Here is a 13425-nt window from a genome sequence, read left to right on the forward strand (position 1 = left end):
TGCTTGAGACGTTTGACATCGGTTGTAGTCCATATACAGCAGCTTGCAAATTTAACCTAAAATGAAATTATTTTGTGTATTTTTTTTATAAACTTAGCTTATAAACTTTAACAAATTACATTTGATATTGGACTCTTTTAAATTCATAATATTTCTATATCAGCGTGATTCAAATGTTGATTTTAGTTTAAAAATATTTTACAATTATTTTTATTTTTTATATATATAGCGTAACTGGTAGTTTCAATCTTTATGACATGTAAAACTTGGTATAGGAAGACAAACCGAGAAGCATTTTGTTCGGATATATTTTCAATGTTTACTGATATACAAATGAAAATAGCAACGCAAACTTGTAGCAAACTACTAAGAAAGAAAGAAAGAAAGACAAAGAAAGAAATTTTAAAATCAAACACAGTCAAAAAAAAAAAAATAGATTTGTAAAAATTGTCAAATGGAAATTAAATATGTGTAGACGACCAAGTGTATAAAACCAACTCTTACGTTCAAACATGTCTATAAGCGATAATGTTGTGCAGGTGGTAAAAATGACTAGCAAAACATAAACATTCAGTAATAAATAAGTAAATATGTCTTATTTCTGTATAATTGACTGGAAGGTCATCAAATAAATTCACCTTATCCTGCTACCATATATTTATTTTACAATACCATTTAATTAGTTGATTGTGGGTATTTTGTAAGGTAAACCAAGAGGGTAAATACAAACAAAGTTTTTATATTCTACACTCCCAAACAAACTTCACGTGCACCATGAAAACCACTCGCACTCAAACTTTCTTAAGATTGTTTCTTAAAAGTGGATTTCGCCAAAGTGTTGACAACCTTGTTTCTGCCTACAGGCCTAAATTCATCCAGGCCAGTGCCAGCAGCAAGACAGCGGCGACGCTGAGAGACTCAGGGCCCAGAGAGGCTTTCCCTAAACATAAAACAAAACAATAAGAAAGATCAGCAGCAATACCAGTGATGTCTGTGGAACTGCATCTGTGAATATGTGAAAGGTATTTCAATTGTTGTAGTGAACACATCCTTGAAATAACACAGAGCTTCAAATAGCATTTTGTCGTTATCATCAACATGATTACAGTGATGACTGATTAATAAAAGACAGTATTCACCTTGTACTCTGATCTGTGATATGGGTCCATCACCTCCCTCACAGCGGGCTCGCACCTCTATGACGTAATCGCCCGTCTCTGGCATGGGAAAGTCGATGTAGTGCCTGCCTGTGGTGTAAAGCTTCCCATAACGCTCTCCTTCCTTCCGGAACAAAATCTGAGAAGAGAAAAATCCAAAGGTTTACACATTTGTTCCAAAACATCAATAAAAGCACACAAAAAACTAATAAATAAATAAATAGATACATTAATTAAATAAATAAATGAATACATAAATGATCAATTAACCTGATAATATTAAAATTAAATATAATAAAATTAAATAAAAATAGTATAAATAATAAAATTAAATATAGTTTAAGATTCATTAAAATAAAGGTGTTAAAAAGTTTCCAATAAAAAAAGGGTTTAAAAAAAATCATAAGTAAACACTAAGATTATCAAGAAATGAATGAATGCGTCTCTCAATTCTTTAGTCAACAGAAAACAAAGAAAAGTATAACTGACTCACCTTGTATCCCTCCACATAGGACTCATTCCAGTAGTTATAGATGTGATCCCAGTACAGATAGAGCCATTTGCGATTGAAGCTGACATATTTGTATACTCTCAATAGGCGACTTGGGGCTGGAAAGATAATACACATATATTATCAGTACATGTAAGCTCCTTGAGCCTCTGGTTTCAAATGTAAGATCTGTATTGAGTGATGTAGAGAAAGGCAAATCTCTTACGTGGTCTCCTGGTGAACATTTCACAATGCTCGCTGGGTGGCCCGAGCCCAGCTCCGTTGAACGCTCGTACCTCTATGAGGTAGTGGGAGTCAGGCCGCATGTTCTCCAGGCGTGTTTGGTTAATTGTTCTGTGCACGATAACTCGAGAGGCAGCAGCCTCATTATCATCGTACTTCCTCCAGTAACGAATCTGGACACCAAATGAAGAGACATGAGGATTAAAATACATTTTATTCCCTACTATTCCACTGAGGTCTCACCTGGTATCCGTCGACCCAGTTTGGCGGCGCCTGGTAGACGGGTAACCACCAGACCAAAGCTTCTGTAGAGGTGACCTGGCGGGCGTAGACGTCTAATGGAGCTTCAGTCGGTGCTGAGAGATATTACATGTGTCAAAAGATGCTTTAACCCAGGTAAGAGCAAATAAAATAGAATAAAGGTTCCAATAATAAAATAAAATAAAGTTATAAATTATGAATTAAATAAAATTGTTACACTAAGGTTACAGTAATAAAATAAAATAAAATAAACACACATTGACGAAATAAACACACATGGCATAAAATACAATAAAATATAAATAAAGGATGAATTAAAACAAAGGTCCCAGTGATATAATAAAATAAAATCATAAAATATAAATGAAAATAGGGGCATTAATATAAGGTTCCAGGAAGAAATAAAATAAAATAAAATAAAATAAAATAAAAAGGATGTATTAAAACCAGTGATATTATAAGGTTCCAGGAAGAAATAAAATAAAATAAAAAGGATGAATTACAACAAAGGTCCCAGTGATATTATAAAATAAAATAAAATATGAATTTAAACAAGGGCAATAAAATGAGGTCCCAGTAATTAGATAAAATAAAATTATAAAATATAAATGAATATTAGGGGTATTATTAATATAAGGTTCCATGAAATGAATCAAAACTTGTAAATTAAAATAAGGATAAAATAATGTTCTAGTAACTAAAATAATCTCTCTTTTCTCAATTAATTACAATCATTCAATCAGTCAATAAACAGAAATCCATCTCACCAAGCCTTGGTGAGTAGACCACCGATATAAGACTTGAGGGTCCTTCTCCTTTGTTATTGTAGGTGCTCACTTTGACCTGTATCTCAGTGTCTGGGGTCATGCTCTCTTTGTAGATGTAGCGTCTAGTCTCAGGATCCTCCACAGTTGACCATTTCCATTCATAATCCTCATGCTGCTTAAACGCCACAGTGTAGCCAAATTTTTTACCAAAGAAGAACTGAGGCTTGACAGGCTGCAGTGGGATTAAGCACATGAGAGACATCAGACATTTGCCACTGAGCAATGATCGACAAAACATAGCATAAATATAGTGGCAAAAGAACACGTACAGTCCAGGTCACGATGAGCTCTCCGCTTATTCCAACTTGCCCAATGACGTCAGAAGGAGCCACTGTAGGCCCTGAGACAAGAGAAACACTGGGTGAGAATCTATATGTGCTTCACAGGACATCACAGTTTGTTTCATACACAAAGTGGTGTTTTTTAGTATATATATATATATATATATATATATATATATATATATATATATATATATATATATATATAAATTAAATATCTATTTTAAATAAGATTAAATATTAATTGAACACAAATAAACTCACTGGCATCCCATGTCTTGATTTTGATTGATGGGCGGCTGTTTTCCCCTGCTCCAAATTCATTGATGGCATGCACACGGAATTCATATTGCATCCAGGGGTAAAGGTCAAGAACGGTGGCCGACTCCGCAGATCCGTCCAAAAACACAGGAGCTGGGAAAATAATATTTGTTCTCTTAAATAATTCTGATTCTGAAGTTCTTTGCAAGATCTTATTGCCAAGTGTGACAAAAAAATTTGAATCTAATTAAATAAATGATATTCTAAAATACAAAAAAAAATAAAATTAATAAATTAAAAAAAAACATTATTTCTGTATTCTTTTTCAGAACAGTTTTCTAAGAAAATGAGTTGGAAAAGTCAAAACTACTTAAATTAATTATATTCTAAAATACAACAAATATTTGTACAAAAAAAACATTCATTTTGTATAATTTTTCTACGGAGCCCCGCACATGACATACAAGAAAAAAATAAATAAATTGTGCGCACAATTTACTATTTCGTTCCCTCAATGTACTAAAACATACACACGATTACTATTGCGTTCCCTTGCTTTACTATTGCGTTCCCTTGATTTGCTAAATCGTGCGCAAAATTTATAAATCGAGTGAACAAAATAGTAAATCAGTTTAAAATTATTTTCTCCTGCATGCCATGTGTGGGGCTCCGTGTTTTTCAGACCAGTTTTCCAAAAAAGTAAAGTAAAAAATTAAATAAAATAGTTGGAAATACTATTTTGAAAATATGTGTTTTGTCTCCCTCTAGTGGACTCACAGGTGGATGCGGTTTTCCAGTCCTCTGGATCCAGGGCGTAAAAGTCTCGTGTTTGTACAACATGTTGGATAAGAGAACTACCGTGGTCTGATCCCAGACTCCATCGTAGTTTTACTGACGTGTCTCCAATCTCTTCCACACGGACACCACCTGGAGGACCAGGCAGACCTGAAGCCGAAACAACACAAACATCACTGCATTGTTTTTAATAGAGTTCTGCTCAGGTTTTTGATTATATGCATACAACAGAGGTATAGTTTTCATGAGCTAGGTCACACAGGGTTCGAATCACTAACCTCTGACAGAAACATCAGCTTCTGCAGTGGCGTTGTCCACTATAGTCTGAGCTGTGCAGGAATAGTGTCCTGCATGCCTCACCTGAATGTTCTTGATCAGCAGGTCTCCTCTGTTCTCGTGACCCTGCAAACACACACACACACACATAATGAAATGCCCTGTCTTCCTGAGATTCCAGCGCCCTGAGATTCCTGTCTCTACTCACCATGAGCAGCTCGTAGTGTTCGAAGTCTGTGTAGAAGTTGATGACGTAGGAATCAACAGTCCAGATGAAGGTGATGTCCAGGCTGGGATCAAATGATGCAGAGCACTGGAGAATCGCGGTGTCTCCTACAACCGCCTCAGTGTCTGATGGAGCCACCGTGATTTTGGTGGCCTCTGAGTAAATGAAACAGATACAAATGCATATACCTCATATTACCTCAATTTTATTGAGGAGTTACAAGTAATATGAAAAATGAAAAAGGGCAGTTACAAAATCTATGATAAACACACGTACAGACAAATTCATATCAATTTCAACCTGAAAGGCATTGATGTATATAAAAAAAAAGTTCAATAAAGACTACCCATGGCCATTAATAATTTTATTTACAAGATAATGATTAAATAACTACATTTCAGTTGACATATTTATATTAATTATTATACATTAATAAAATAAAAAGTTGCTATTGTCTAAACTGTCATAAATAAAATAATACAAAGGTCATACTGTCTGAATTGTCATTAATAAAATAAAACAAAGCTGGTATTATCTAAACTGACATAAATAATAGTGAATAAAAGAATATATTGTAATTGTCAAAAATAAAATAAAATATGTATTGTCTAAACTGGTATAAATAAAATAGGTAAAGTCAAAACTGGTATAAATAATAAATAAATAAAATAGGTATTGTCTAAAGTGGTATGAATAAAAAAGAATAAAATAGCAATTGTCAAAATGGGTATAAATAAAATAAAATAGGTATTGTCTAAACTGGTTTAAATTAAATAAAATAAAATAGGTATTGTCTAAACTGGCTTAAATACAAATAAAATAGGTATTGTTTAAACTGTTTTAAAAATAAAAAAAATAAAATAGATATTGTCAAAACTGGTATAAATAATAAATAAATAAATACATAACATAGATATTGTCTAAACTGATATAAATAAAATAAAATAAAATAAAATAGGTATATCAAAACTGGTATAAATAAGTAAATAAAATATCTATTGTCTACACTGATATAAATAAAATACAATAAAATAAAATAGGTATTGTCAAAACCTGTATAAATAATAAATAAAATAGCTATTGTCTGAACTGGTATAAATAAAATAAAATAAAGATGGTATTGTCTGAAATGACTAAATGATCAAAAATAATAATAATCTGATATTGTCTAAAGTTAAACTGACCTAAACAATAAAAATATAGTATTGTCTAAACTGGCATAAATAATATAAATAATTTTTCATCTGACCGGTGATAGTGAGGGTCCCTGTGCTGTTGGATTTGCCGCGGTCATTCTCTGCATAGCATGTGTACGAGCCCTCGTCACTTTTTGACACGTTCAGAATCTCCAGACTTCCATCATCCCAAATTAACATCCTAAAAAAACAAGGACGAAGAGAGAAGAGGATGAAGATAACTGTAGCTAAGCTTCCAGCTCTGCCACAACATTATGATTCAGCTGTAAATAAATGCAAGCGTTTAAGATCGCCTGACTAACCTTGAAGAGTTGGTCAGCAGCTCTGAGCCTCGTTTCCAGATGAACTTGGGTTTAGGAGCAGCGCGGGGTTTGCACTCTATAACCACACGGCCCTTTTCAGCCCCGAGCAGAACCTTCTTCACTGGATTGTAAATGAATGTTGGTGCGCAGGCTGTGAAGAGACCATTGGAGACCCTCAACCTTCAACCTGAAAGACACTTCCAGTTCTTTTTTACTATGTAAGCTATACTTAAAAGCCATGATTAAAGGCTCACAGACGACACGAAGCTCGGCACTGGCATAGATGGTCCCCCATTCATTCTCAGCAACACACTGATACATCCCCGAATCCTCAAACGTGAGACTGGAGAACTTCAGCTCCCCTTTGCCGTACTAAAAAAAAGAGGAAAAAAGTAGCAGAACACATGAGTACTTAATAGAAACAATCTGAGGTTCTCAAATGGGTTTTCCTCAACCAAAAAAACAGTATTAACCGAATAGCCATCCTTCAGCCAGCGAATCCACGGTAAAGGCTTCCCCACAGCAACACATCGCAGAGTGAGTTCACTTCCAACATCTTTCTCCGTGTCATTGATGTGCTCTGCCCACTCTGGAGCACCTGAGGACACAATCCCACAGACACAATCACTGCCTTTGAAATCCAACACTGTCTAGTAGGTAACTCACTTTGTGCAAGACATGCTACATGAACATGAACTACATCCGCCATGTTGTTACTGTCACTACTACTCTTCTAGTATACTGTGTTTTGCATACTATATAGTAAAGAAGTATTTGATTTTGGACACAGCCATTTTTTTTTTTTTAAAGAAATTATGAGTTTTATTCAGCAAGGATGGATTAAATTGATCAAAAAGTTGCAGTAAAGATGTATAATGTAACAAAAGATAAAATAAATACTGTTCTTATGAACATTCCATTCATCAAAAGATCGTTAAAAAATGGATCACAGTTCCCACAAACATTTGAAGCAGCATGATAGCAAGAAATGTTTATTGTGCACCAAATCAGCATATTAAAATCATTTCTGATTGATCCTGGAACACTAAAAAACAACAACAGAGTAATTCTTGTATCATCACAAGAATACATTCAAATTTAAGTTATTTTACATTGTAATAATTTCACAGTTTTACTGTTTTTACTGTATTTTTATCAAATAAATGCAGGCTACAGGTAAGTGAGCACATAAGAGATTTCATTCAAAAAATAAATCTTACTGATCACATATCATTAAAATATAATATTAAATAAAAGCTTGCTGCCTTTAAGTTTGAAAATGATCAAAAACTTATATTTCATTTTTTTGCAAAGCATTTTATTTTTAATTTTACTACAAAATAATTATATTTTTATTTAATATTCCCTTTTTATTTTAAAACATAATATTATCACACTTTATTGTTTAGTATTTTTTTATGCAATAATATTATTATCACTACTTATATTTAATGGGTCACACTACTGTATGTACACTGTGAGGACCAAACTCAGTCTCCAGCTGTTCTTATGAGAACCATGCAGGCGAAAAAAACTTATTGAACCCCTGATAACAGAATATGAAATACTTTTTGTTATTAGTTATCATAAGCCGTATATAAACAGAACTAAACCAGTGTCTGTCCTTTTGTCTTACCTTCCACATAGAGCCACTGTCGATACCAGTCCATCCCTTTAACGTTGAGCGTCTCGCACTCGTAGCTCCCTTCATCCTCGTACTGAACGTTAATCAGGTGCAGTAAAGCTCCGTTCATGCTGACCTCATAGTTGGGCGGGAGATCAGCGTCTAACTTCCTCCAGCGGATGTGTGGGAGCGGACTGAAAGGTAAACATTGAATTCAGACGGTTAAAATAAACAAAAATACAATACTATGACTGATTCACTAACAGAAAAAAGTACTGTTGTATTGCTATGTTTATTAGACATGCACCATGAAATACTTCAGGGTAGCCTGTTAAGACCGTGAATGTATACTGAATTCCTTCAGTGCCACTGGATTTTATACTGTATATGAAAGTACCCAGGTCTCATAATGGTATGAGTAGCATGCAGACTCACTTTCCGAGGGCAAAGCACTCCAGAGTGATGTTCTGATGCACCAAAGCATAAGTCTTGGGGAACTTCACACGGATATCAGCAGGATAGCGCTTCACCTCCTCTGTGTGAAGGCAGAGATCATTAATTAACCTTTAAAAGCAACAGTGGTCTCAGTAAGGCAATTATGAGGAAAAATCTTAGGATTGTGGGAAATGTGGCAGCACTCACTCTCTATTTGCGGAAGCAGAGGAATCGGCATGCTGAAAACACTCTTGCCGATGGTGGGGCTGGACACAAAGCAAGAATAATTCCCAACATCAGATGCCTCAACTTTAGCGATGTACATATTCCCAGTGGTCTGAGACACGAAGCGCCTCTGGTCTGGGATGATGAAGTTGGGGAAGTCGTTGTAGATCCAGCGGAACAACACCTCACCTGAGAGACAAACAAAGCGACTGACAGAAATGAGATTTCGGTTGGTGAAAGGAAAGTGGATGTGTGCATAAATCATCTCTATGATTGCTAGGTATAATGCACTCTCCAAAACACAAAAAAAAAAGGTAAAAAAAAAAAAGAAAAAAAGCTGCCACTGGGACGATACCTTTTAGTAACTTTTGAAAAGATACCACCTCAGTGACATGCATTGTACCTTTTCTTCCAGAGAGTATGGTATTTGTATATATATTGTTACACTTTACAATAAGGTTTAATTAGTTAACATTGGTTAAATGCATTGATTAACTTTATATAACGATGGAAAATACAAGTGTATTTATTAGTAGTATTTATTACTGTGCAGTAAGTTTAGTTTCATTGATTAATATCAACAGATACAACTTTTGATTTTAATAATGTATCAGCAAATGCTAAAATCAACATGAAGATTAATAAATGCGTTAGTTCATGTTAACTTATATAGATGTGTATTGTTAACAAATGGAACCATATTTTAAAGTGTTAACTAATTATATCTCAGATATGCTTTATTAAATATTGTGGTATTATTGTTCAAGTATTAAATATGAATCAGATTTTTTAAGAGTAACTGTAGAAACTGATGTTTTATTTATTAGATTTACTCACTCTATTGAATATAATGTCAAAAAGTGATATTATTTGAAATTATTTACATTACATTTTAATGTACATTTTACTTTTTTATTTTAAAATGTATGAGAAAACAATCGTAAGTGAATCTTTATTTCTCTTTTCTCTTTTTTTCAGTGTTGAGACAAAGCGTCTCTCTCTCTCTCTCTCTCTCTCTGTGCTTTTTATCATGGTGACACACAACAAATGTTGCATGTGTGTAGTATGGCACTGCTAATCAAAGATTTGAAAACAAAAGTGATCTCATCTTACTTGGATAGCGAGAGGGAGGAGAACACAGCATCACTGCACCCTGTCCTTCCTTAACATGCACCGGTTCTCTCTCATCTGTAGGGAACTGGTTGAGGTCTGCAGCCAGGAACAAAAAAAAAAAAATAATAACTCAGGAGAGATTATGACAAAACAAACATTTTATAAAAAACAGTTTATAATCTTTACAAGTATAAGAAATCCTACTGTATCTGTCACATACATCCAAATTTGACGGTGGCCTCTTTGCTGATGACAGTGCCATACACGTTCTTAGCCACACACACATATTTCCCAGCATGCTTGCCCTTGTCTGGGTTGGTGATGACCAGGTTTCCTCCCACCAGGCTAAAGTGCTCATCAGGCTGTTCCATCAGTTTAATTTCCCAGTTGTTTAACCACCATCTGTGAAATATAGTGTTTTATTAATAACCTCCTGCTCGATTTTCTCAAAGTCTCTTTTTGCAAGTGCAAACAATCTAGTAAACACCACCCTGTAATTCCCAGAGTGTAATCAGAATCAGAAGTGTAAAAATGTACTTGATAAGGGCCGGAGGGTTGGCCCGCGCCCTGCAGTTCATGGAGATTTTGTTCTCTGGTGAATCCTCCGCATACACTGTGTCCAAGGGCTCCTCCTCAAAAATGGGCCCAAAGCCTGTGGCCTCCTCTGATGGGACATGACAAGAGATGAGCCAGCATTATATTCAATATACAAAAAAAAAAAAATCAACCCAAACATTCGACTGTGGTAAAATATACTGAGGTGAAGTACATCAATACTTCATTTTACACATTTACTTGTAGAAAAAAGTTACAGACTTACTGTCAAAAATTCTGGGTTCAAATATCCTGGGTTTAATTGCAGCTGAAAAAATAATAATAAATATAATTTCAGAACAACTTCAATTTACTTGGACAGAACTTTGTATATATATATATATATATATATATATATATATATATATATATATATATATATATATATATATATATATACATTCGAGATGTAGAAGTTAAGATTTGTTTGTTTATCAGAACAGATTTTGAGAAATGTGGCATTATATCACTTGTTCACCTCTCTATTATTTTAAGATTTATTACAAACATGCAGCTTTCCACTTCACAAGGTATTATTTGAATGTCACAGCCTAAAATGTAGCCTAATACACACACACACACACACACACACATTCAGTTCCTCACCGGCTAATAAGAAGAAGTAAGAGAGCACACACAGAAGCATGGCTGGGGTCACCATCTTGATCTGACAGTTAAAAACCAAGCCTGAGAAAGAGAAAAACAGAAAGAACCTGTGTGTTTGTTTGTGTGTGTGTGTGGGTGAAATACTGTGTAGCTGCAGTGTTGAAAGCTACTGAAAGCTGCATTGTCTCACTCTGATGTGCAGACCATAGCAGACTGTGTCTAAAATGGAAACATTAACAATGTATCGCATCCTACCCACATTAAAAGTGAATTCTCTCTCGCTCACTCACAGATGCACATATGTAAACATGCAAGGTTAAACACACAAGTTCAGTCATGACTGCAGATGTAACACATAAAGGAAAGGTCAATCTGAATCTTATCTTAAACACATACACATTTGCCATCCTTGCTAACACATGCTGCATTTCTTATTTGTTGCCACTGCATTTTTATAGGCTACATGCTTGCAGAGAGAGTATAATTGTTTTTAGAAGTGATGCACATTGGGTCTATACTTATTTTCACCAATCTCTTATAATCTCATTGCATCCTGTGATCTGCTGTCTGCTCTTGTCCTGCACACTGGATTTAGGTCACTGCATGTCTACTGTAAGCTCATTCTAAGGGAGTGGCAGTAAAAATCTGAAAGATCTTCAAACGCACTGAAATACAAGGATTTGCGTTTCAATTTAAAAGAGCTATAAAAAATAGATGGATTTCATTGTCCTTTTCCTCATTTGGTTTTTAAATATTATAATTGGTGTTTGGTGCGATCTTAACATATTAAATGTATTTTTGTAATCACTGCGTCATTGGTGATAACCCTTTAGCGCCGCCCTCCGACACAATACTGTCATTACAATCTCTATCCTTTTTGTTGCCTGGTTACCGAGGACTAACTTCTGTCCCGTTTAAACTTTAGACAAGTAAATATCATAGAATTAACTCGCATCACAGCTTCTTTCAGCATAACACTTAACGGTATGTTAAAAACAGCCTACCTTAAATCATGGAATTTGTATGAATTCACACATTAATTTATCATTAAAAAAATAATACACGTAATAAGTATTGTAATTATATTCAATATTTTGTTTGTTTATTTTATGTATTTGCTTTTTCATCCCTTAAATAAAGGGATGGCGAGGGATGACATCAACTATGACCGGACTCATCCTCCCTGTTCTTCTGCATTGCGGTATTCCCGAATTGCGCGGAACACCTTCATCCGGACTTTAGCATGCAGAATAAACTCCTGAAGGTCACAGACAGATCGTATTCTCACCCGAAACCCCCAAAGCTTTACATATCATCATATGAGCAGCAAGCAAACTTACCGGAAGAATGAGTTCAATCCTTCGTCAGCCCCACAGACCTGGACCAGAAGCGATGCGTCGCCCCGCAGTCCAGCGCGGCTCCAGCCTGCTATTGGATGAGAGCGGAAGCTGCGCATGCCAGGATGTCACAACACAGAGGGATGCTGTCTCAGTCCATGTGCTACTGCAGTGGATCTCTACCCAGTCAAGGTGATTTTAAGACACTTATCAATTAGTGTGTGTGTGTGTGTGTATGTATATATATATATATGTAACACTTAAAGGATATATGTAACACATAATATATATATATATATATATATATATATATATATATATATATATATACACACACACACACACACACACACACACACACACACACGCATATATACATATGGACCATCACGTGATTTTTGGTGATTTAAGGTAAGAGGCTTATCCACACACATCTGTTCACATCCACTGGATTAAATTCCTACTCTGGCAGAGGGAGGGAAAGAAATAGATTTTTTTTGTTTGTTTGTTTGTATGGAGAAAATGTGGCAAATTGTGGCACTCCAGATGTGGCTGCAGAATGTGTGTGTGTGTATATATATATATATATATATATATATATATATATATATATATATATATATATATATATATATATATATATATATATTATATAGGCCTATATATTGTGTATTTATTTTATTATTCATATTTTTTCTTATAATCTCTAAATAAGTGAATAAGTCAAATCGGATAAAAAGGCTAAAATGACTTGGGGGTGAATGCTTAAGGTTTTATTCTAGCGCTTATAACATTTAAGGGACAGTGGGGTAAGATGTATGGAGGACATTTTCTACCACTTTTAAATAAATGAATTAAATTATAAGAATGAAAATGAAAACCAGATGAACAATATCATTATAAAAAGCTATCCGCAAAATATGTGCCAGAAGTGAATATGAAATTATTTCATTTTCATTGTGACAATTTTTCTGTGGAAGTCATTTTCTGACAATTTTAAATAAATGAATTTAATCATAAAAATAAAAACATGATTAACAGTTTTGTTATAAAAAGGAAACTGTCAAGTTATAATTTGGGGGTAGATTCCCATTGTAAATAAAAATATGAACATAAACTAGTTACATTATCTACATTTCGCTGCACGTTATTAACATTAATACTAAATAAAATTGT

The 13425-nt window shown here is 34.4% G+C and overlaps 1 protein-coding gene across 1 annotated transcript; it reads right to left on the reverse strand.

The window, feature by feature from the left end:
* Nucleotides 1-289: 289 nt before the first annotated feature.
* Nucleotides 290-12402, reverse strand: cntn1b (contactin 1b). The gene is made up of 24 exons (XM_052554011.1): nt 12253-12402; nt 10913-10993; nt 10533-10574; nt 10250-10376; nt 9933-10114; nt 9713-9808; nt 8582-8788; nt 8375-8474; nt 7952-8133; nt 6789-6913; nt 6570-6687; nt 6316-6466; nt 6067-6194; nt 4800-4972; nt 4594-4717; nt 4298-4465; nt 3524-3673; nt 3248-3318; nt 2919-3150; nt 2134-2246; nt 1874-2063; nt 1651-1766; nt 1140-1296; nt 290-940 (listed from the first exon to the last, which is right to left on the reverse strand). The coding sequence occupies exons 2-24, from the start codon at nt 10965-10967 to the stop codon at nt 858-860; spliced, it is 3090 nt and encodes a 1029-aa protein (XP_052409971.1). The 5' UTR covers nt 10968-10993; nt 12253-12402; the 3' UTR covers nt 290-857.
* Between the last annotated feature and the right edge of the window lie 1023 nt (nt 12403-13425).

Source organism: Carassius gibelio, chromosome B4 (genome assembly GCF_023724105.1).
Source record: "Carassius gibelio isolate Cgi1373 ecotype wild population from Czech Republic chromosome B4, carGib1.2-hapl.c, whole genome shotgun sequence".
In the NCBI taxonomy this organism is placed as follows: Eukaryota; Metazoa; Chordata; class Actinopteri; order Cypriniformes; family Cyprinidae; genus Carassius; species Carassius gibelio.